Genomic DNA, 23,430 nt, shown 5'->3' with positions numbered 1-23,430 from the left:
GGGGTGGAGACAAGCGCATACTGGCGGCCTACGGTCAGCGCCTGAAGACTTGGCGATGAAGCAAAGCTCGAGCATTTTCCATCACAGACGAACTTTTGCAGATTTCTCGCGGCCCCTTTGCTGGTTCGGCCCTGCACGGGTGACCCAATCATCGAGACATGCATACAAAAGCCTTTCAGTGGCAGTGCCTACCTAGGCCCTTAGGCCGTTGCGAGTGGAAGCGCACGCCCAAAGGCCATGTTCAGGATTCATCCAGCGCTACCTGTCTATGCAACGTTCCGTCTCCAGGTTCTTTTGTCACCTTTTTACTAATATAACCGGTTCAGCAGCAAACCCAGCTGACCCAATGATACCGCAACGTGGTTCCGGGTGCGATTACTGGCCAGGATACCACATATAATAACGATGCTCAATCCTTGCCCATCGACGTGGGCCTCTTCGTCCATCATGCGGCGACCCAGAATCAGGCCAGTCGAGTAACTGCATAGCTCCTTTGAGCGAGACAAGCAGGTACTTGTCGCAATTTGTATGGCATAACCAGTTGCTGTGGTTTTTTAGGGTCGTTTGCCATGAGAGACGGGTTACGGGTCAAGCGACTCACATCGCGAGCCTCGAAACGATTTTCGGCATCTGGCCACACATGCACGAACTAACGAGACCACTCCCGCTGTCACTTTACTACATCATTGGCCGTGAGGCCGCCGTTTCTTTGCATTGAATAGAATTATGGTGGGGCATAGGGCATCAGTGACAGTCTAGGCCACGGAACCATTGACTTCCAGGAGCGGAGCCGCAATACGTCTCCTGGTGAGACTCCTGTTCGAATGCTGGATCACGAACAACGATACCAGCAGTTGAGGATTTCAGGGGTTCAGTGTGAGCGGGCTTCAATGCGAGCGTGTCCACATGGCGATCCATACTGAGTTCCTCCGAGTTCTCCTAGCCCGTAGAGGTTCCTATGGCCTAGGAGACGCCTGTCTAGGCATCTTCATGTCGCCGAGGCCAATGATGCGCCTCAGGGAGCAATCGAATATGACGCCTCCCTTCCCATACCACCAGCGCAAGTTTATCCATCAAGGTCAAGAGAGGAGACTCACCCGCTATACTTTGCGGTTCAGCTCTATGATGGACTTTGACAAAGTTGTCTCGCCACAGTCAAACAGTACATTTGGTAGGAGTTAGATTGAGTTCAGGGGAGGGCAGGTAGACCTGAAGAGCCTTTGGGTATCTCTGCCTGTGATATACCAGGGCAGCACCTACTCCCCCGTCCGCGAATACGAACCTTTAAGGGGAGTTGAAGGTGTGGTGAACAGACTATGAGCAAAGACACCAAAGCTACTCTCAGTCTGTATCTTCTGCGACTATCTGGGAAGGTCAGCAACCAGGTGTGAAGTTTTCTGAGTTATCAGAAAGACCTCCACGGCTTCCTACACGGCAGCACCGAGATCGGGACCAAGATCTTCGGCCAGATGACCGAAGAAGAAGCTTCCTGCTTTCCGTTGAGTTTCGAATGGTAGAGTATGTCGTTGGGACACAGCGGTCTGTAACTTATCGGCCTTTCGTGTTCTGTCTTGCCGAGGTTAAAGGGACATGGTAAGGACAAACACAGGCTGCTCCGACTGACATTTCAAACAATGTCAGCCTGTTATAACGCGCGCTAGGATTGCCTGCCTCTTCTCTATGTAGTAGGGTTAGTATTTCTTGTTCTGCATCAATCAAGACGAAACATATATTCCATCTACAAGAAGGGGTAGTTGAGACGGATGTGAATATATTGTGTGCCATCAACAATCCACCAATCTACAAGAGGGCTACTCTGCAAATGCGGGCTCATCCACTGCCTAGATTATTGGTCGTTAGTATGGATCACGCTGATCACACATGTATTGACAAACGGGTCTCTGCTGCCGTGCTCTTAGTAAAGCATCCAACCTTGGGATGACGACTGAAGATGTATCCAGATTATGTGCATCCTGTGAAACACGTCTACAGACTTTCATATGATAACATTTTTGCTATTTTCCGAGAAAGAGAAATCACTAAGGTTGTCGGAACGACATAATTATCGAAGCAAACCTTTTAGGCATCTGAACACCGCATAGAGCATGTGCCTTTGGAGAAATTTATATCCATGGACAACCATAACATCGGAAGAACAGAGCCTATTATTGATTGATTGAAAACGACTTTAGAACTCCACCTGGGCAAAGAAACCCTAGGTATGCATCAGTATGTTTAGTGCATGGTACCAAAGTACTTAGTTATAGAGTCAGTCGTGGATGTTCCTTTGGCAGACATCGTGGTATCAGAAAGCTGGCCGTAATATGCAATTTATGCAATGGAAAAATTGCCGAATAAGTCTCATTCCCATCGATACTTGGTCAAATGCTATCGATTCTGGTAGTGATGACTCTCTCAATTACTCTCAGGGCAGTCTCCTTGATCTTGGCTTTTGTCTTATTGGGCGACAATCTAAAGGCCACGGTGCTGTGGTTTCCAAACTGTCACAGGACGATAGCTGGGACAATATTACATTTAATACCGGAGACCCTTCGTTGGAGGTGGGACTCCAACCGACGCCGAAGTGATGTTTGTAACAGCGTTGAAACAGTTGGGAGGGCTTCCAGATGTGAGGGTATTACAAGAAGCCTGAAAAGTGAGACTAAATCCCCGAAAGTCTCGACCGGTCTACCCATGGCTACGACGACTACCTTTAGATTCTGACGGTTTCGCCATCGTAATGTTCAGCCCGGAAGTCGTTGTCTTCGGTCCTCTCCGCTACCACGACAGACATGGACAAGCTCATCTTTAGACGAATTGTCCGCATTGTCGATGATCATTCGGAGGCTCTAGCCATTGACTCTAAAAGTGACTTGCTCGACAGCAATACTGGAGACATATCTAGCAGATCAATCCCTTCTCGAATAGCGACCCTCCATTTACCCGCCCCCTCCCCCAAACTCCATCTTCTGCATTGTCACAGCCACCAACGATGGTGGTGACGTCCTGGGAATGTGTTTACTAGCAAGGAGGTCATTGCCCCTGTCGGTGCTTCCAGCACTACTCGGATTCTCGAAGTTTAGTAGTGTTGGTCCTGCATCCTGCTTCTGCATTAGAGGCCTTCATCGGTGGTAGAGAACGACGACCACTTTTCATTGGCGATCCGGCGTATTTCAGGGGCAACTACTTGGACTATCCAGCAAGCTTGAACTGACGTAAATTTCAGGACATGGCCAGCCTTCACAGCGCACAGCCGCAACAACACCAACATGGTCAATCTGACGAGCATTCACCCACATGATACCCTTCCATAGATCTCCAGGGCGAGCCAGGGGTGGTGATGACATACAGGCTGTGTACGAGGGCTCGAATAATAATCGAGGAGCCTGAAAGCCTGGTCTCGCTCGATGGTGCCTAAGCATAAAGCTCACGATGACAAAAGCAGCGGGTTGAAGGCATTTTGCTGCTTCTCGCCTATGCACTGACTGCTATCTGAGCACGAATGACAAGCCATCCCCAAATAGAACCGTCTTTGTGAGTTGATAAAAATGCTACTGCAAGAGATCCCTGATAAGATAGTATATGCGACAGTCTAAATGAATGGAAAGTGTTTGCTACTAGCTCTTGTTCTCTTGGTTTGCAATAGTAGATTTGCAATTGATTAAGGATTTGTTACGGAGTACTTGATAGCAAACTGATACGAGAATGACGCATCATATACAGAGGCGGTACAACACAAAGAACAAACCAAGACTCGCTTTGGGCAAACCTGGTCCTGCATGCATGTATCGCTCTTGAGGAGGGTCTTGATTTCGTTTTCTGATGGACGCACTTGACCAATCAACATGACGGTTTCCGTCTTCAACCCAGCACTCTCGTCAACTACGTATAGCGCTCTCAAAAACAGCCGCAGCGCTGACTGCATTACTGATTCATGACCAAGGATACAACCAACCTCCCTGTGAGATGACAAGAAAGTTGCTTACTTGGGCAACTGGGACTAAACCGAGTAGAGGATGTCATCAGCTCGAGACCGATCCTTCACTGCAGCTAAAGAGACAGGGGGGGGGGGGGGTCAAGGCGCCAGTCAGCAATCTTTCTTTCAAGTCTCTGATGAGCTCATTAGATGGAGACCATCTCCAGGCAGCCGTCAATTCCCCTGCTTCGAGACCGGGAAGCTGAGAGGTTGCGTGCAGGAAGGCGACCCAAATGTCGGGACAGGATTGGATGAACTCCTGCAATTCAATGGCGGAATTCCCGCGAGCTGCCTGGGCCCTCCCGAAATAACCTCACACAAAAGGGCTGAGACAATGCCTGCGCAGCATCGAGGGTCGGTTGGCGAACGCGAGGTCTAATGTGCTCGTTCAACGATCGGCATTTTCACTAGCGTCTTATCCCTGATAAATCTCGTGTTACCACATCACGGCTGTGCTCTAGGAATCATTTCAATTTCTTACTCCATGGCTTGGGCTAGCGGACGGAGATTGCTAGGATAACCGTTACGGCCCACGAGGCTCCAGGCAGCAGAAGCTTGTTAAGACGGCCGGTCACCGCCCGCATCCGACCTCGTCCTGATACCTTCTGCACTCGTCTCGTTCCAATCCGGCCAGCAAGCGACTGCATCGTCAACATGGTTCGTCTTAGTATCCTGGCCCTCGCCGCCACCATCCAGCTCTCTCACGCGTGGCTGCCGAACGATGGTTCCAGGAAGCTGCTGGATACCCGTGGCTTCAGCCTCTTCGACTCGCAAAACGCAACCATCGAGGGGTCCGATGGCGTAAGTAAGCGTTGGTGGACGGCCTCGGGCAAGATCAGGGGCGTCAACCTGGGCTCGCTCTTCGTCTTTGAGCCTTGGATTGCCAACGGAGAATGGAGCAATATTGGTTGCGGCGGTCAGCAGTCCGAGTTCGACTGTGTCATGAACACTGGCCAGGAGAGGTCCGATGCGGCGTTCCAGAAGCACTGGGACACGTGGATAACCGAAGGCGACCTCGACGAGATGATGGGGTACGGTATCAACACCATCCGGATCCCCCTCGGCTACTGGCTCGATGAATCGTTGGTCGACAAGAACTCGGAGCACTTCCCAAGGGTACGGTACAGCATCTGACGCTGCAGCCAAAGGCAAGGGCTAACTTTTCCCAGGGAGCCTTGAAGTACTTGATTCGTTTGGGCGGATGGGCCAGTGATCGTGGCTTTTATATCATCCTGGAGTGAGTCGTTCCCGTCCCGCCATGTCTTTGTGTGCGACTAACAAGTAGGAAGCCAGCACGGTGCCCCAGGAGCCCAGGTTGCCAAGAACTCTTTTACCGGTCAGGTAAGACGGCCGCCCCTGTCGAGTTGCGCTGCCCTTCTGACGTTTTGTAGTTTGCTCCAACCGCGGGGTTTTACAACGACTACCAGTACGGCCGGTCCGTCAAGTTTCTCGAGTTTCTGAGGAAGCTTGTCCACGACCACAACGAGCTTCGAAATGTTGGCACTATCCAGCTTGTGAACGAACCCACCAACTGGGCCTCGTCAGAGCCATCCCTCCGTAGCACGTTCTACAAGAATGCCTACAACGTCAGTCGCGGCCTCTCCTTTCCCACTCCCGCTTTTCTCACTAACACGCTCCAAGGCTATCAGAAAGGTTGAGCGGGATTCCGGCGTGACGGCCAATAACTACGTCCACATCCAGATGATGTCCTCGCTCTGGGGCTCGGGCAACCCGACCGAGTTCCTCGACGACACATACTTCACCGCCTTCGACGACCACCGCTACCTCAAGTGGGCCAACAAGGACGAAGTGCCCTGGACTCACGAGAGCTACATCTCGACGTCGTGCGCCGATAACCGCAACGGCGACGCCGCGGGGCCGACTATCGTGGGCGAGTGGAGTATCAGCCCACCCGACGATGTCGAGAACTCGGACGGCTGGAACCGCGACACGCAAAAGGACTTTTACAAGAAGTGGTTCGCGGCCCAGGTGCTGGCGTACGAGAGGTCGACCGCCGGCTGGGTGTTTTGGACGTGGAAGGCACAGCTTGGTGATTACCGATGGTCTTACAGAGGCGAGTTTTGTCTCCCCTTCTCGAGTGTTTGCGATGCGTGTGCTGACTGTTTCCTAGACGCCGTGATTGCGGGAGTCATCCCGAGAGACCTGAACACGATTGCGAACTCGGGCGTCTGTGGCTAGGAGGTGTGACCGGCAATCATGACGGCCGTGTAAAAGGGTACACGATATATCACGGGGATTCCTGTTGACCCAGTCCAAAGAGAGAAAGAAATAATAATCGTGATAGCGTTTGCCGAGGCTAGACTGGTTTATCGGAGTTCCACGATGCTTCTCGTAAACTTGGAGGAAAGCATGCAACTCCGGCCCTTTTGGCGTCCACGATGACCCGGTAGTGAGACTAGCAGCCGTGGTGCCCCGCCCGCATTCAGCAGGATCTCAACCCCTCCCCAGACTCGTGTTGGCAGCGGCGGTGAGACCAATATTGCAGTGTGCATCAATGACAGGATGGCGTCTATATGAGAGATCGGCACGCGGCAGGGTTGGGTTGTAGATTCCCGTGTTTCCCCTTCTCGCCCGAAGCTAAATGACGTCCTAAAGCGACCAGGCGGAACGAGCCAAGAGATCCATGCGGGCCGTCGGCTCAATCGCGTTGGTTCCAACGTCATACACCTCACTAGTGAGTGGTTCCACGCTGTCTTCACATTCCGTCCTCTGCAGTTGCCCCTCATTCCATCGTCCCCTTTCCACATGGCCCGAGGCGGTGGTCTGAATCTAGGTAGTGCAACGTCGTATTGCAAACACGAGGAACATGCCCACGGGGGCTGCATTATACGTTTGACGTCCAGCGTTGATAGACGTACCTTCGTAATGTAGCGTCGATTCGTACCGGTCGGCGAGCGTCCAAGAACTCGGGACCTGCGATGCAGGAATCCAGGGGTCTTTCTAAGATTCTTTTCCAGAGAAACAAAACAAGATGCGCGTTCCCACTCGGCCGGCCGGAAGCTTGGAAATCGACCCGCGCAGGAAGGTTACATGGCTGCCGTGGCCGATTGACATCTGGGCCGACCCGGCATGATGATACTGTTGGCATGGTTGGAATCTGTGGTGTCAGTATGCAATCAGTCAATTATTAGCGGAAGGGCCTTTTGCCTCTGAGGTAGGTAGTGATGACCATCCATGAACAGCAGAGTGACGATCCGAATCAGACAACCGTGATAACCAATCAGTTTCCCCAGATTTTACCCCAGCAGTTCCCTTTCTCACTGGTCCATCTGCACGACCGGCTTGCCCATTCACCGGATCCGGACTATGGGTGTTGATCGGTAACTAACCACCTATTTTACCGAAGCTTTCCGTTGGTCGTCGTCTTTTGGGCCCGCATTTGCGTCCATGTCACCCTAGGAACGGAACGCGCTTGTGGTTCGGCGGGGTTCCGCACAAAGTTTGGCGGCTTCCCCGATTGCCTGCCTCTCTGCCTCCCTGTCCTCTCGTGTCTTCCCGTTACATCCGTCTTGGGGTGGTAGATGTTCGTATACGATCATCAGGTGACCCAAATCAGAAATGATCGCAGGGTGGGATGGAAGAGAAGGGAAGGGACGGGAAAGAAGGGCGGGGCAAGCACAACGACGGTGAGGACGGACTCCAGTCGCGCCTGTTCGAATATAAACCACTTCAATCCCCGTCGTCCTTCGACAAACTCATGTGCATCCGTCTACAGCTAGATCCCAGATCCCATAATACCAATAATCATTGATTTCAAAAAACAAGGGGCGTATTATCATATATCAAACTTTGTCAAGGTACGCCGGAGCTTCTGAAAATCAGTAAGCAGACGAGGCTCACCTAGGAACCAGCTCATCCCCAACGGCATCAATAATCACTCTTCCAATCACAACCCCGCCACCGCGTCTCCAGTGGTCAAGATGAAGACTGCCTCCGTACTCGCCCTTCTGGGCGTCGCCTCGGCCACCGCCCAGTTCACCAACCAGACCAAGCCCTTTTGGCTCAAGTTTTCCCCCACCAACGATAGCTCTGTCGTGACCTACCTCGCGTCCTGCCATTCGGGCGCCGGCCAAGCCGGCCTCTGCCCGGAGACCGGGGGATCCAGTCACACACAGTACTTCCTCAACGAGACCCAGTCCGACTACCAGGGCCAGATCCTCGGCGCCCTGACCTGGGACCAGCCCATAGGCAACGGGAACCCCGTCTCCTCCAGCATGAATCTCAGCCCGCAGCTCGTTTCCAACGGCGCCATTCCCATCTTCTCGCCGGGCAACAGCGCCTTGTTCACCCTCGGCTTCGATGAGAACGAGAAGCTCTTCATCGCTACCAACGCCGACGACTCCAGGGCCGCGCCCAACGCCCCCAACTACTCCCTGGAGGCGTATTACCGCTGGCACGTCTGCTGGACTTTCGTCGGCAACTACTTCTACAACTCACTCGTCTGGGTCACTGCCGGTGCTCCGTCCAACCCGTAAGAGCCAATGCCCATCGTCCATTGCCGATGTACAACATACTGACAAAGCCCCAGTACCTGCTCCGCTGTCAATGTCTACAGAGAGTGGGCACCTTCGTCCTAAACTGTACGCTTTCTGATGTTGAGAATGACTCGAGCCCGGCCGTGGCGTTGTTTTTGAGGACTCAGGCCAAGATCGGTCTCGGCATTCCACGATATCCTACTGCCGTCTTTCATATGAGCATCTCCTATCTCCGTCGTGGCGGTGGCGGCGGTGGTGATCATGATGATCATAATGATGCTGATGATGATGGCAACGATCGAACCCAATACCTAATCGTAATCAAAGCTTTCTTAGAATCCTCAAATGAGAAACGTCCTTTCCTATCAACATTTTAAGGCAATACCAGCCGAGTCGTTGATATTGGTGTCAATTGAATGTATGGATTCTCACAGCTTGTCAATCACTGAGCCACATTGAATTCGTTGACGTCTATACTGGGGGTCTGATATCATGAAGCGGCCAGCACGTTGAACAGACCAACATTGTAAAAGTCATGATTGCCCGATGCGCGCCTCGACAACCGAATCTGTATCGTTCATCTTCTCTCGGTCAATACAGCAAATGTAGCTTCGGTCGGACGTCAGCATCTCTCTTCGGATGCGTCGTTCGACGAGGCGATAACGAGGGTGGCAACGATAACGTAGGTGCAAAGACCGGTAGAGTTCCGTCGAGCGTTAAGACGGGAGGGCCGATACACCCGCACGGAGTCGCAGATACGCGGAGGGACGGCGAGACAGAGTTTATTTAGTGAGTGAAGCGATGCCCGCATCCGGAGCGGTTATGTTGACGGGCCGTTGGCGATAATTGCAACTCGCCAATACGTGCACGTGGACGGGAACAATGCGCTGCGTATCCTTTGGATACCGATGCCCGATGACATGGAGGACTGATGTCTGGAATGCTGTATGCTTCGTCTACGGAGCAGCCCAGGACTTCTAGTTCGAGCGGTCGTAGCCCAGCCTCTCTCCATCATCCAATTCCAGAACCACTCGAGTCAGGCTGGCGCTTCCAATTCCTACCCGTTCACACAATGTCACATCATCAACATGCCGAACCTTCCAATTGCCACAGATGAAGAGATCGGTTTTCAGCCACCCCTTTCCATACCTCTTATAAACGTGCCGTGCCCGTTCCGGGCTGGGCCTCGAAGGGCAGAACGTGGAAGGCCCTGCCGCCGATGGCCTGTGAGCCCATCAGCAGCCAGGACGGCATCATCCACTTCAACCCGGTCATCATCTTCTTCATGTCCCTCATAAGATCAGAGGACTCGGCCAAGGTCGTCCGGTCGGCTAAGGAAAAGGTTTCGGAGTTCACGAATGCCATGGGGATCTTGGATTCCCAGAGCTTCTTCGTCTTTGCAAACAAGATGCTCAAGTGGACGCCGACTGAGAACGTCGAGGCCAATTACATATAACGATATCCTCTGCCTGTTCTATTCCATCTTGGACTAGGAGCCGCTGTTGGGCTTGCAGACACCCGCTCCGTCGGTAAGCCCTTGAGCCTGCTGCCCTGCTGGATAGTGGTGTTCGCTCAGCTTATCAGGCTCTTCATGGACACTGCCGTGTCGATCAGTGAAAACACGTCCCAGCCCTTCGTCGACTCGCCAAAGTATGCTATCCACGAGGCAGTGGTCCCTCGGGGCGCGGGTTCCGCACCTTCAGCGACTTCTTTCTACACCTAAAAAAATGGCATAAGGCCCATCGCTGATGGGGACAACCAAAGGGCCATCACCACCTACTCGGCAGATTGCACCCATGACAACTCCATCGCCAACCAGAGCATTGTCCACATCCAAGGCACGAGCGTCATCGAGATCAAGGGGCTCCCGTGGACCATCGGCAGCTTGCTGCAGGGTAGCCAGTTTGCTGACCACTTCAAACGGGGGAGTGTGGATGCATGCGTTCCTCAACTACCACCGCCAGCACGCCCTGTCTCCGGCAGGGTGGTCGAAGCTATGAACATCCAGGGCGCGGCCTATCTCGAGGTCGACCAGCAGTGCAAGCCCATCCGCGAGCTCTTCTTAACGGCCATGGATATCGAGAACGATCGTAAATGCAAGCCCGAGGCGCCCGATTCGCCAGACCAACAGTGCTGCAGACCAGGTTGAGAACCACCCGCTCGGCAAGGCGGCTGTGCTACGATAGACATGGCCATGGTCTCCTCGGTCAAGGTGTGGTGCACGTAGGGCAGAAGCTGAAGTCGGGCGACGATATCTCGAGCTTTTTGTTCGGCGGGCCAGACATCATTTGCGTGTTTGAGTCACGGTCCGGCCTGGAGCCCGAGAACTTCGTCCTTTCGCCTAAAGACAACTACTCTAGGGTATGTAATCATACCGCCGAGGGCTCCCGGGCAGAATTCGAACGGGAACTCCAACGGACACCACCGATTGGCCGGGGTCATGAGGTTGGATCGAAGCGTGTAGCACTGATGGTTGAGTCTGACAATAGAAGTGAAGGTTCCTTTGGCCTCCACCGTGCCCTCGAAGTGAACCTTACAACCGGGGATCTCGGGGTGTCCATGGTCCCCGACTATGATAACACAGCACTGTTCGTGCCCAACAGTGGAATATCGGCCGAACGCGTCTTTGAGGCATCCGCCACTTGCGACAAATCGCCACGAGTTGTAATGTCCGTTCCTGAAACGAGCTCCGCTCGGCGTGGACCAGACGGGGACGAACGCACAGAAAGGCGAAAAAGCGAAGAAGCGGACCGGCCCGTACGAGACGGGCTTTTCGCGTAAAAGGCGGTGACTGCAGGGGAAAGGGGGGTTTATGAGCGACGCGATGCAAACGGGGGCTTGCGACTCGTATCCAGGGGTATAGAAGGTCAGCCTCGAGAACAAAACTTGATGCGAATTGGATGGCTGGGAAAACGGAGTCGGTCGTGGTTGGGTGACGTTGCAAGTGTTGCTTGCGCTTGTGCAGCTTGACGTGTCCGACGGTGGGACACCGCTTTGATGCTAGAAGTTGTATCCGCAGGCTGCACTTGTTTGCTGGTCCCTGGCTCCGTTATCGAAGCAGCAGGTGGCATGCAGCTTTGCATGTGACTCACTTTTCCCGCCGAATCTGACGCCTGCTCTCTCCGTTTCGTTTCTAATGTTTTACGACGTCGAAAAATATCAACAAAACCGACCCTTTGAAGTGTAAATAAATAAAAAGGTTCTGTTAAGAACCCCCCAAGTCAAACTGCGCTTGCTTGGTTCGTCCTAATCAACCCCAACCACCGGATTGTTTAAATGAATGGGGAACCTGGTTTCCCAGTGGATGAGTTTCACGTGAAGATAAGAGCTTCAACCAATCGATAAGACGCTGACCGTCGCATTTCCAGGGGTGGGTGGGTGGCGCCGGGCAAGGCTTCATCACCCCGCGCAACCACGTCTGTAGGACGGGTCGGGTCCCAAGTGTCGGCGCGCAGACATGCAACCTGCTCTTGCTGGTGAGCACACAGACAAGGGCGGGCGCAACCCACTTACTCTTCCTTGGGGGAAGTCTAGTCCCCCTCTCACACCCACTCTCTCTCCCTTCCGCGCGGATACTAAGAAGACTTTACTACTCTGAGGTCTTTCCCGAAAACCCTCCTTTGTTTGACACCAAGATTTTATGAAGCAGAGTTGCGTTTTCTTTGCTTCATGAAATCTAGCGCATCTTACACCAACCAACACCGATATCCCCCACTTGCATCCGGACCGCTCCCCGACCACCTCAATTTCAAGACAGTACACATTGCTTGGTGGTCCCTTTCCGAGTCTAGTCGGCCACGATAGAGACATAAACAGTTAACCCGCATTCCTCAACCCGGACCGCACTACCCGGTAGACTGAAGGAACTCCTTGCCCGTCGTCGCCATCATGGCGCCGGCAAATGGGTACTCGGCCCCGGGCGTCGCTTCGTACGACTCCAACACAATGTCGGTCGGCGACGGCACCTGGGATTTCGAGAAGAACACTTTCCTGCTGCCTAACCTCGTAGGCCTCAACTTCGAGACGATGCAGTACAATGGTGAGCACTCATTTGCTGGGCGAAGCCTCGGCCGCGAATGTCAACTAACACGCCCTCGCAATCTAGGCATGGGCAATCGCTTCTCAACAGTCGCCCAATACCATACTCTAGTACTCGCCCATGGCGTCATGGCCGCCATCATCTTCCTCCTGATCGTTCCGGTATCCGTCTTCATAGCCCGCTTTTACACGGCGAAGCCTGGTTACGCCATACCCTACCATGCTCAACTGAACATCCTTGCCGTGCTTATGCTCATTGCCGTCTTCGTCTTGGGCTGGTTTTCGGTTGGCCCCGAACGGAGCTGGACCAACCCGCACCATGCCATCGGCCTAGCCATCTTCATCTTGTTCCTGCTTCAGATCATTGGCGGTCGACTTGTGCGCAACATTCGGGGGCGCTCGATCCGGAAGATGTTTCATCGCTGGAGCGGGAGGCTCATTGCGCTGCTCGGCATCATTCAGGTGGCTCTCGGCCTTACGCTCTACGGCTCGCCCAAGTGGACCTTTGTCCTCTACTCCCTCTGGTTGGCTTTCCTACTGCTCATCTACTTCGTCCTCAGTTATCGTGCCGAAGGCACTGGGCGTGGCCGCGAGACCTACATCAGTGGTGGCCGCTCCGAGGGCCCAAGCGGCGAGTCGGAGTACTACAGCGATGTATACACTGAGAAGTCCAAGGGTAACAAGTGGTTGGCGCCCTTGGCAGCTGGCGCTACCCTCGCGGCACTTCTCGGTCGCAAAAAGTCCAAGGAGAAGGAGAAGGAAGCCAGCCGGGAAAGATCCAAGTCAAGGAGCCGCAGCCGCGGACCGGAGGTCGTTGGTTCTAGGCGGGGCTCGGCTAGTTATCTTACCTCTAGAAGGGGCTCGGACACCTACCTCGAAGACGAGAAGTTCACCGAAGTGGACTCTCGACGGGACGGCAAGAAGTCGGGGGGCGGGTTCCTGTCGAAGCTGCTCGGCGTCGGCGCCGCCATTGGCGCGGGAAAGCTGGTCTCGAACCTATTCAAACGAAAGGAGAAACAATCACACGACGAAGAATATTCCGCCGTATCGGCAGAGACCCCAGGACGGCGCCCAAGCCGAAGCTACCCTGCCACCAGCGAATACACGGATTACACCGACTGGACCGAGGATACCCCGCCACCTAGACGTGGGCCACGCGAGGGTTCCCTCCTGCCACCCCCTGGAGGCCCAACAGCCGCAGCCGCAGCTCTGAGTGCTGCCGAACCGCGAACGAACCGGCCTCCGCATGCAAGAACCCGATCACAGTACAGCTTCGAGGATTCGGAATATTCGTCATACGTCAGCCCTTCAAGACGGAAAGACGATCCATCCGCCGGTCCTGCAGGTGGGGCCGGAAAGGGCGTCTTGGCCGGCTTGGGCCTAGGATGGCTCGCTAAGAAACTGGCCGACCGAAAGTCTAAGCGCGCAGAAGAGCAGAGACTCCGTGATGAAGAAGACATGAGATCAGGAATCACCGGATCAAGGTACACGGGAGACGGCTTCTCATCTCCGTCGCATGACCGGAGAGGGTCTCGCCGTGCCAGTGGACGCCGTCCAAGACCGCCCATGTCGGCCATTAGCACTGAAATCACAGAGATGACTGGATCGTCCGAGTTGGAGCCTCGACCCCCCGGCACAGGCTACGGAGGGCCACCAATGCCACCCCTATCTGCAGGACCCCCACCCCAACCAAGGACACCCGCAGGGTCTGGTGGATACTCTCAAACAACATCAAGGCATGATGTTATCGACCCAGTGGGTATGCCTCCAATGCCTCCCGACCCAGCGGGAGTGCCCCACCGCGAGTCGGAGAGTGAAGGCTACGTGTCACCTGGCGGACGACCTCGCCGACGGGACTCGTCCAAAAGAAGGAGAGCTGGAGAAGAGGCGGCTGCTGCAGCAGTTGCCTCGGCCAGCGCGCTCGCAGCGGCAGAGGACCGCCGCCGGGCTCACTCCGAGCGCTCGCAGCCTGTGAGCGTCAAGGTCAGAGTCCACGATGACAAGGATAGAAATATTACACTGCGGAGGTTGACTGAGGAGGAGGCCGCTGCCAGCAGGCGCGGCGAAAGCAAGAGGAGACGTGGCTCACTAAGCAGTTTGTCCGGAATCGAAGTCGGCAGCGGCCGACGATACCGCCGCGACTCGAGCCAAAGACGAGCCGAGTCGGCAGCAGAGCATGCTGCCGAGGCTGGAGATTACCTGCCGCCGCCGAATCCCGCATTTGCCGCAGGCAGGAAACCCAAGGACTCGGCGTACTACTCCGGGGGGCCGCCGGTGCAACCAGCACCCATGGCCGGTGCGACTGTCTCTAGTATAGGCAGCGAGAACACTCACGGTACCTGGAGCCAGATGAGCCCCTCGCCCAGTGCACCACAGACTAACCCTGTTGGGTCCGCAGCAGCCGATAATCGTCGGAGAAGGAGACAGGAGCGCAGGCGGAGCAGCGCGAGCCGACCGACGGGGGCGGACATGTTTGATTAACACGAGACAAGTTTGTCCGATAGCGGAGACTTGACGTCTACAACAGACACACGATGACCGATGACGAGCAAACAAAAGACGAAAGACGACGAACGGCCCACGACCAAGACGACGATGTTGATGTGAGAGCCCCCCCGCTACAACACAAGGGCGGGTAAGTATGACCGGCGGTGGGATACGATTTCGCGTATCGGAACGGCCAAAAGAATGCATTGGGTTGGTGTAACCTGTCGCAACTCGGAGCCACAGGCCCGAAAGGAGTTTATGTGCTGTTTTTGTGTTTTTTCCTCCCTCCACGAGAACTAGCATTTTCACCAACGGAGGTCTGAATATGTCGCGGTTGCTTCACCAATCTCACGGGTTTGGGCAAGGAAAGGCGAGAAGAATTGATGGTCTGTGATTAATGTTGCGTCTATGATTGTATGAAGGAGTGCACATGCATGTATGTCGACGGATGAATTGCATGAAAGAAGAACGCTGTGGGAAGCTGTAGGTATCATAATTGGAAAGCTTCACCACCACCTCTAGCTTCGTCTATACGTTCGCCTTGACTCACTCTCCTCTGTGTCTGTGTGAAACAACTTATGGACCCTCACTTTGGAACCTGAGATGTAGGTTGAAATGCGCTTGAAACGTTGCAGGATTCGGTCGGCTGCGTGCCGTGTCATTCTAAGCAGGCGAGGCCGCTTCTTGTATATCGTGGTTCCCCACATTCTTAACCTCCTCCCTCATTCTCCCGTCGCGTTCTAAGGTGATGATAATTATGATGATGAAAGGAGAAAAAACAACTGATCTCCCGGCCCCGCTGTGTTGTTGTTCCCTTGACTGCATGCACTCCGTCCAAACAAAATAATCTTGATTCAAGGGGGAAAAAAAAGAAAATAAGAGGTCGGGAAAAGCCCTTCCTTTCCGTCTTGGTCATTTCGTGAGCCCAAACTCCTTGCATGTTTCCAAAGTCGTTGATCCAATTCGGAGAAGGGGTGTAGCTGACATTATCGACGGTTTCATGGATCCCCTTTCGATTCCCTGACATAATCCCAACGCCAAATGAGTGAAACCCCCAAGTACCCGTTTATTAATACTCGGCACCTCCAAAACTCTTGTTCCTCGTAAGGGTCGCACGCTTGATGCTGGCCCGCGGAAGGTGCTCATAGCTCTTGTTACGGCTTCGAGCCGTTCCGGGGCGGCTTCCCGCGGCACCCTCGCCCTCACCTTCCTCAGCCACGATCATAGCATCTGCCGGCATCGCGGCGCTCTCCTTGATGCTGGCCACAAAGAAGGACGAAACAAGCACGGCAATACCGCCTACCGCCAAGACGATGGCGATGGAATGATCGCCTGGCGTGCCGCGGGGCTTCTGCCAAACTCGGAAGATGACGCTCGAGCCGACGGTAGCGATGATTTGGGGAGCGGCGATAGCCATGTTGTGAATACCAAGGATGACACCGGCCTGGTCTGGCTCCTCGCCATCATTCAGTTCCGAGTCGGCGACGGAGTCCAGAGAGGGCGACGCCGGACCCTCTGCATCCCCACTGGGGCCGAACTGCCTTTGCTTCGCCTGTCGGATCGCTGCATCTCTTCGGCTGATTTCGGCGCTGATAATGGCCCAAGGCGCCCACAGGGTCATTGCCCAAGTGATTCCTACCAGTCCGATCAGGGCTGTCGCTGCTTCTACCGTACGCACAATGACTGTGCAGAACATGGCGCCGGAGAAAAGAAGCAGAGAGGCGAACCAAGCCCGCTTGAGGGTGAACCCAGGGATCTGCAGCTTATCGAGCCATGACGACTTTTCATTGTCATAGTCTGCACTGTCGGAGTCTCCTTGAAGGTCGTCGATCGGCTGGCTGTCGTAGGTGGGGGCGACGAAGAAGGGAAGAAAGACGTTGGTGAGCAGGCTAACAACAGAGTTGATCAGAAGAGCAAAAGTTCCAATCCGGGTTGCGCGTTCGTAAAGTCGATCAAGCTCTTCCGGGGTCATATGAGGGTTGGCCTCCAGGTACGGCTCGACGTAAATCTCGCCAATGTACGAAGAGGTGTAGAAGAGAAGTGGGAAAAAGCCGATCCAGGCGCAGAACTGAACCTGGCAAACTCTCCTAATTTGAGGCGGGAGCCGCTTGATAGATGCGAAAATCTGCTTGAAGAATGAAAAGACGCCGGGTTTGCCCAGAACTGGCGGCCCCTCAAGCCGTGGGTCGCGTTCCTTGATTAGTGTCGTGCTCACCACAATTGTTGTTGCAAGGGCTATGCTGGCGATGGCACACAGGACCTTGAACTGGGTATCACCCAGAAACCAGAGGTAAGTTGGCAAGTTGATGTAGCCCGCGACATATCCAACGATGTTTCCGAAGCCGGTGATCCGGCTGGCCATAGCATTGGCTGCCTCCTGCTGATGGGCTGGCGCGCAGTCCACGATGAAGGCCCTGATGGCGGCTTGCACGGTGTTGATGGCGAAGTCGAGGACATAAATGCCCACCACCGCGACGCAAATGATGGTGTTTTTGACGGCGCGAGACTCAATGTCTGCGCCAAAGAGGCCCAATACGCCAGTCACGATTTCCCGAGTCCAAGCCAAGAACATCAAGGAGATGATGGTTGCCACAGCCCCGCCGAGCATGAATGGTTTCCGCTTGCCCCACGGCAGCCGGCAGTTGTCGCTCTTCATACCGACATAAGGCTGAACCAGTGTGCCGGTAAGCGGGCCAGCAATCCACACCAGGGCCATCAATGATTTGCTCAGCCCAAGGGAGAGTAAGTAGGGAGACCCGTTGGAGAGCTCGACAGACCATGCGATTTGTAGACCGCCGATGCTGATTGTGAGAAGAATGAGGTACCAGGTGCTCTTTGTCTGCTGGAGATCCTCCTGATCCGCCAGAATCGTGTTACCGTCGGTGGAACCCTCGTCGTCATCGCTGGTCGGAAGTAGTAACGGCGATCGCTCACTGGCTCTTTTGGAGTTCGAGGGCATCGGACGACCCCTCCTGGGAGAATGAGACTGAGACGAAGGCATCTTCAATCGCAGGGAACGTCAAGCCGTGGCAGTCTTGTTAATGAAGCGGTTCGATGAAGATGGGGTTCGGACAAGCCCACGAGCGGGGCAACCTGGGGAGTAGTCGTTCAGTTAGGAGTTGGCGTCGGTTGTTGGGGAGCGAGGCGACAGACTGGCCAACAAATCAATTCCAGATAAGAGCGCGCGTAAAAGGGCGATTGGGATGCGCAGCAATAAAGAAGAATGTTGGATGTGGTAAAGTCAGAGGGGAAAAAAAGAAAAAAAGACGTTGTTGTGTGGCCGTCACGCGGTCAAGTAGGAGGATGCCACGAGACCCCAGAACACGGGCTCTTGGTACGGGGTGATTTGATTTCTGACGGTGACAGAGCCGGCGGCAGGACTTTGCGTCATTCGCTGGCTGCAAACTCCGCCCTGGCGGAATGACCTACGAAATGGTGGAGGTCGGTTCCTGATTCGAGCCCGGGCTATGCGGTAGGAGGCGGGTGAGGGCGAATGAAAGCAAGTACCGCTCGTTGAGGTGGTGTGCTAGGGTTGCGCCTGTATGTCAATGTACCTAACGCTAAGGTAAGAAGATGCCTGGGATCAGGATGGCAAGTTCGAGGCTTGTCAGGTCGAGCAACAAACGGGTGGCGGGAGAGCGGCAGGCGAATGCGCCGTGGGGCTTCGGCGGCACTGATACAGAACTCAGGGGCGGATCGCAGCTGAACGGGTCGCAGGAGGCGAAAGGAAACGCAGCGGTTGATGGGCAACGGACTAGAGGGCGTCTAGATGCGTCCGTGAATCCAGCGAGGCGAGGGAGGCAACACTGAGCAAGCAGGCTAACGTAGTGTAGTAGCGCGTTGGGGTACGGATGGGCTCGTCGGCCAGACACTCTGGACGCTACACGTATAGGTAGGTAGCTAGCTAGTTTTATAGCTAGTGGCGGTGACGATGAGAATGCGGGCAGGGTGAGAGGGTCCAGACGCGCGACGGGTGGAAATACGGATAGAGGGGAGGGGAAGTGCCTGTATTTATTCGCTGGGGTAAAGTCAGTTAAGTGGTGGAAACGATCGAATCTTCCACGGCTAACAGCGCAGGTTCCGCAAGAGGGGACAGGCCCGTTACCCGAGACTCTAAGTTAAAGTCACGATGGCATCGCACAGTGACGGTCAAAGAGAATAGACCTTGCTTCCGGGTCTGTCTGCTGTGCTCAAGGACACACCCCGCACCCGGTACGTCATCCCCGTAGCTCCTTCTCCCGCCCGCCCCATTTGTTCCTATCTAGCTATCTACCGGTACCGGTATCTAGGTAGGTATTTAGGGGTATCTGTGGTTCCCAAGCGAACCGTCCACCTTTTACTCCATTCGATACCTGCACTACTGGAGAAGCCCTGCACGGCGACGTTGGCATTCTGTCATTCTATCTGATCTAGCGTGACGGTCAGAAAAGCATAATCAACAGACTTAAAAAAAAAAAAAAAAAAAAAAAAAAAAAGGCACCTCCAGAGACCCAACCTTTGCGTACAAACTCCATCACTGGCCATGGGTTCCGGAAATTCATGTGTAAGCCTCGTGCGCTGCTGTGCATAAGACCTCCTCGGGCAGGCCAGGTAAGGTACCGTAGGGCACAATCTCACCATCTCACATCGATGGTGGCCAGCCCCGTATAGTCGCGTGCGGCCAAACATCTGTCTCCGGCAGATTAATTAGCTCTCCCCACGAGGGATCTTGATCAAGTGCTACCCCGGTTTCCCAGCCAGTCTTTCGACAACACCCTCCCAAGTGCAAGGTGTCAGATGTCTTCCCGTCAAGTGCACCCACCATTCCCAACACCCTCGGCTTGCATGGCCCCGTGAACTACTGTTTTCCCTGGATCTCTTACGGCCCCCCAGTCCACCCATCCGGGCCTCTGCCCCTCTGCCAGGAGGAGGAGCAATGGGTTCGGTTGCGATGGGCCTGGTTTGCCCGAGATTCTACTAGTATCCGCAGGAATCTAGACCTCTGCTAGTTGGGCGGAGCGAGCACCCGCCGCGAGCTTTCCCACCCCTTTAATGTAATAAGAAGCATGTCTCCATATATACAAAAATCGGGTGTTCTCCAAACAGCTCAAACGTCACTTTCAGGTATTTCATCCCACTAGGCGTTTCTAGTCTAGTAAGCATCCCTGTCGGGATCCGGTCTAACCGTATTCAGGAGCTACGAAAACCGGTGCCTATGTACTCGGTACTTCGAGACCGACGCTTGGCGCTCGACTTTCACCTTCAGCCAGCGACACCTGCCCATGCTCTATGTAACTCTACCACCCCGCCAAGGCTATCGCAGGCAAACGTCCAACTGCCAACCGGCACGGCGACCAATCACTGCATCCCCATAGCTATAGTCAGCCACCTAAAGCCATTGACGCCTCCGACCAGTGGCCGGCTCCCTGCATCGATACCTCCAGTGGACACCTACATGAATCCGGTGCCTACTCTTCGCATTGTATTGACATTGAAACCTAGCAATACATTTCAAAAGCTACCTTGTCCTCTTGTCGTCAGCCTACGAAGCTCCGCCTACCCGACCCCTCCTCCTCGACTCTTCGGCGTCCGACGAGCTGGCCTGTTCATGATCGCCATTTGTCACTTTCGGAGCTCACGCGCGAGCCGCCGGTCAGCCTGCTTCCCGCTCGATTCTGGATCTTACTCCGTCACCAACCCGTGAACGCCGAACTCGTAAACCCGCTCTTTCAGAATGATATCGGCGTCAGATATCGCGGGAACGGCCCTGCGCCTTGTTCGTATGTAATCTCGATATTCTGCCTTTGCTGGCTCAGATGCGCAAACTGACACTGCTTTGCTAGAACGTGCCGCCGAAGAGGGCGACCCTGAGAGTACGCTGCCGACCGATTCCTTCCGGCCTTTGCGCGCCCGACAACGATTGCGACTGACTCTATAATACAGGCTCCGATGGCTCCCAGAAGGAGATCTTTGCGGCGTGGGCGCTCTTCATCTCCATCATGCTTCTCCTCATCGCCTTCCTCACGAGTTACTTTCTACAAGAAAGAAAGATCGAGGCCGTCCACGAAACGGTCATCTCCATCTTTGCAGGTTTGTCCCTTCGCTTCACCCTCACCTGCTCGATAGCACCTGACAGTTAGTTGCACAGGAATGACTGTGGGCCTTCTGTTGCTCGTGACCTCGGGCGATTCGATTCGAAACCTCATCAGCTTCAACTACCAAATCTTCTTCAACCTACTGCTACCACCGATCATTCTTGCTTCGGGCTACGAGCTACATCAGGCCAATTTTTTCAGAAACATGGGCACCATCTTGACCTTCGCTTTTGCTGGAACGTTTCTATCGGCTGTCGTAATTGGCCTCATCCTATGGCTCTACGCCCTGACCGGAGTTGAGTCTATCAGCATGTCGTTCGTCGACGCCATTTCTGTTGGCGCGACCCTATCGGCTACCGACCCCGTGACCATTCTGGCCATCTTCAACTCGTACAAGGTCGATCCCAAATTGTATACCATCATTTTTGGCGAGTCGATCCTTAATGATGCCATTGCTATTGTTATCTTCGAGACGGCACAGAAGTATAAGAAAGGCGATGCGTCTAAACTTGGTTTCTTGAGCTTCTTCGAGGGTATTGGCATCTTCCTGGTTGTCTTCTTCGGTAGTATGTTGATCGGCGTGCTTGTGGGTGTTATGATGGCGCTGCTTCTAAAGCTCACTTACATTCGACGATACCCTAAGAACGAAAGCTGCCTGGTTGTGTTGGTTGCATATGCAACGTATTTCTTCTCTCATGCTATCCACATGTCTGGTAAGACTTTCGCTCCCGTTCCTTTCTTGAATCATCTGAGCACATCGCTGACGGCCTCGTAGGCATTGTGTCTTTGTTATTCTGCGGCATAACGCTGAAGCACTACGCCTATTTCAACATGTCCCGGCGAACCCAGCTTACAACCAAGTTCATCTTCCAGATTCTGGCACAGCTGTCAGAAAATTTCATCTTTATTTATCTCGGTCTCGCCCTATTCACTGACAATGCTTTGCAATTCCGGCCTCTCCTCATCATCATTACCGTTTGTGCAGTTTGCGCAGCACGGTGGGTGGCGGTGTTCCCCTTGTCCCGACTTATCAACTCGGTCATTCGTTACAGGGCCCGCCGGAGAGGCGGAGACGTGAGCGACGAGCTTCCTTACAACTATCAGGCCATGATTTTCTGGGCTGGTCTTCGCGGAGCGGTCGGCGTCGCCCTTGCGGCTTTACTCACCGGCGAAAACTCATACGCACTGAAGGCTACAGTTTTGGTGGTCGTGGTCCTTACCGTCATCATATTCGGTGGCACGACTGCGCGTATGCTGGAGATCCTTGGTATTCGAACTGGTGTTGTAGACGAAATCGATAGCGACGATGAGTTTGATATCGAAACCTTCAGCGGCGGCCAATATGCTAAGCGCACTGGCACCGGTATCGGTTACACTCCTCGGCAGAATGGCAGCCTCTCGCTGGATAACATTAGGTCACGCACTGACATTCGACCTTCGGCCGGGGGGGAACGCAGTAGTTACGTTTCCGGCTCACATTCGCCGAACCCGATCAAGAGGCAGGGGAGTATCAGCCGCAAGAACTCTGAAATCGAGAGAGCCGATCTCCTGGGCCGCAGCGGCAATACAACGGACTCGGACTTGGAAAGCGACATCGACACGTCAGATCTCCCGCCTCCAGCCCGTCGTGAGCCTCGCCGGAGGAGCCCGAGCATCCCTGGCACCTCGCAGTCGGCAAGTTCCGGTGGTCTTCTCGCGCAAACCGAGCCCACAACCGCCGCTGCCGCCGCGCCCCATCACGTCTCAGCGACGTCCGCCATTAGACAACTCTTTAGCCACGGCGCCGAGGACGCAGCGGGTCTGTTCAGGCAGCTGGATGAGGACTATATCAAGCCAAAGCTGCTGCTCGATGGGGGGAGCAGCCGGGGGAACGGCCCCGGCCCCGGCCCGGGCCAGGTTTAGGGTGCTTGTTTATCAACGATATTTCTTTTCTTTTGCGATGTTGGTTTCTTGTGCAAATGCCGTTCAAGGCCGGTCGGTGGGATTTCTCGTCAAGAATCGGGCATGTAACGCACTCCTAGGCGATGCTAGGAGGCTTAGGCATCACGGCGGCGTTCTGGGCGTATACTATAGAGCTGGCTTGGCCTTTATGCCTAAAGGCCTGCTTACTACGTTTTCTCAATGGTAAGCCTGATGAATTCACTCTGCTGCACCACCGCTCGTTGTGCGCGACGTCACATTCTCTCCTATGGTGACTTAGCTGTGATCGACAAAACAGCCAGGCCGGCGTCGAAGGAACGACTTCATATTGTCTGGTAATGTGATGATGGTGCATAGACCATCAGGGGCAGTTGTCCGAGTAGGTGACCGAGAACTCAGCCACCATACGAATCAGCGCGGTCGATGGGCCGTAACACAA

At 54.4% G+C, this 23,430-nt stretch overlaps 7 protein-coding genes across 7 annotated transcripts; 5 read left to right on the top strand and 2 right to left on the bottom strand.

The window, feature by feature from the left end:
• Positions 1 to 4,630: 4,630 nt before the first annotated feature.
• On the top strand, positions 4,631 to 6,175 carry LY79DRAFT_505451 (endo-beta-1,6-glucanase; the record flags this gene model as incomplete). Its single annotated transcript, XM_060553624.1, has 5 exons — positions 4,631 to 5,092; positions 5,146 to 5,213; positions 5,266 to 5,317; positions 5,368 to 5,562; positions 5,618 to 6,175. The coding sequence occupies 5 exons, from the start codon at positions 4,631 to 4,633 to the stop codon at positions 6,173 to 6,175; spliced, it is 1,335 nt and encodes a 444-aa protein (XP_060419742.1).
• A 64-nt stretch (positions 6,176 to 6,239) lies between these two features.
• Positions 6,240 to 7,163, bottom strand: LY79DRAFT_207618 (uncharacterized protein). The gene has a single exon (XM_060551510.1). The coding sequence runs from the start codon at positions 6,820 to 6,822 to the stop codon at positions 6,304 to 6,306; it is 519 nt and encodes a 172-aa protein (XP_060419741.1). The 5' UTR covers positions 6,823 to 7,163; the 3' UTR covers positions 6,240 to 6,303.
• A 669-nt stretch (positions 7,164 to 7,832) lies between these two features.
• Positions 7,833 to 8,521, top strand: LY79DRAFT_207616 (uncharacterized protein). Its single transcript, XM_060551509.1, has one exon. It carries the CDS (start codon positions 7,918 to 7,920, stop codon positions 8,470 to 8,472), a length of 555 nt encoding a protein of 184 aa, XP_060419740.1. The 5' UTR covers positions 7,833 to 7,917; the 3' UTR covers positions 8,473 to 8,521.
• Positions 8,522 to 9,691: 1,170 nt separating this feature from the next.
• On the top strand, positions 9,692 to 11,253 carry LY79DRAFT_665618 (uncharacterized protein; the record flags this gene model as incomplete). The annotated part of the gene is made up of 4 exons (XM_060563095.1): positions 9,692 to 9,907; positions 10,007 to 10,122; positions 10,237 to 10,602; positions 10,659 to 11,253. The coding sequence occupies 4 exons, from the start codon at positions 9,692 to 9,694 to the stop codon at positions 11,251 to 11,253; spliced, it is 1,293 nt and encodes a 430-aa protein (XP_060419739.1).
• Positions 11,254 to 12,360: 1,107 nt separating this feature from the next.
• Positions 12,361 to 14,991, top strand: LY79DRAFT_505105 (uncharacterized protein; the record flags this gene model as incomplete). Its single annotated transcript, XM_060553580.1, has 2 exons — positions 12,361 to 12,511; positions 12,578 to 14,991. 2 exons carry the CDS (start codon positions 12,361 to 12,363, stop codon positions 14,989 to 14,991), a joined length of 2,565 nt encoding a protein of 854 aa, XP_060419738.1.
• A 1,075-nt stretch (positions 14,992 to 16,066) lies between these two features.
• On the bottom strand, positions 16,067 to 17,998 carry LY79DRAFT_505528 (general alpha-glucoside permease; the record flags this gene model as incomplete). Its single annotated transcript, XM_060553631.1, has 1 exon — positions 16,067 to 17,998. One exon carries the CDS (start codon positions 17,996 to 17,998, stop codon positions 16,067 to 16,069), a length of 1,932 nt encoding a protein of 643 aa, XP_060419737.1.
• A 2,712-nt stretch (positions 17,999 to 20,710) lies between these two features.
• LY79DRAFT_586534 (sodium/hydrogen exchanger 3) lies at positions 20,711 to 22,973 on the top strand (the record flags this gene model as incomplete). Its single annotated transcript, XM_060560652.1, has 5 exons — positions 20,711 to 20,756; positions 20,820 to 20,849; positions 20,920 to 21,066; positions 21,125 to 21,784; positions 21,847 to 22,973. 5 exons carry the CDS (start codon positions 20,711 to 20,713, stop codon positions 22,971 to 22,973), a joined length of 2,010 nt encoding a protein of 669 aa, XP_060419736.1.
• Between the last annotated feature and the right edge of the window lie 457 nt (positions 22,974 to 23,430).

Source organism: Colletotrichum navitas, assembly GCF_030913465.1.
Source record: "Colletotrichum navitas strain CBS 125086 chromosome Unknown LY79scaffold_3, whole genome shotgun sequence".
NCBI classification, from domain to species: domain Eukaryota; kingdom Fungi; phylum Ascomycota; class Sordariomycetes; order Glomerellales; family Glomerellaceae; genus Colletotrichum; species Colletotrichum navitas.
The sequence above is the reverse complement of the archived record's forward strand: the minus strand, read 5'-3'. Positions and strand labels throughout refer to the sequence as shown.

Coding starts and splice junctions, on each gene's coding strand:
- LY79DRAFT_207616 (XM_060551509.1), top strand. CDS start 7,918: ATGAAGACTGCCTCCGTACTCGCCCTTCTGGGCGTCGCCTCGGCCACC.
- LY79DRAFT_207618 (XM_060551510.1), bottom strand. CDS start 6,822: ATGCAGCCCCCGTGGGCATGTTCCTCGTGTTTGCAATACGACGTTGCA.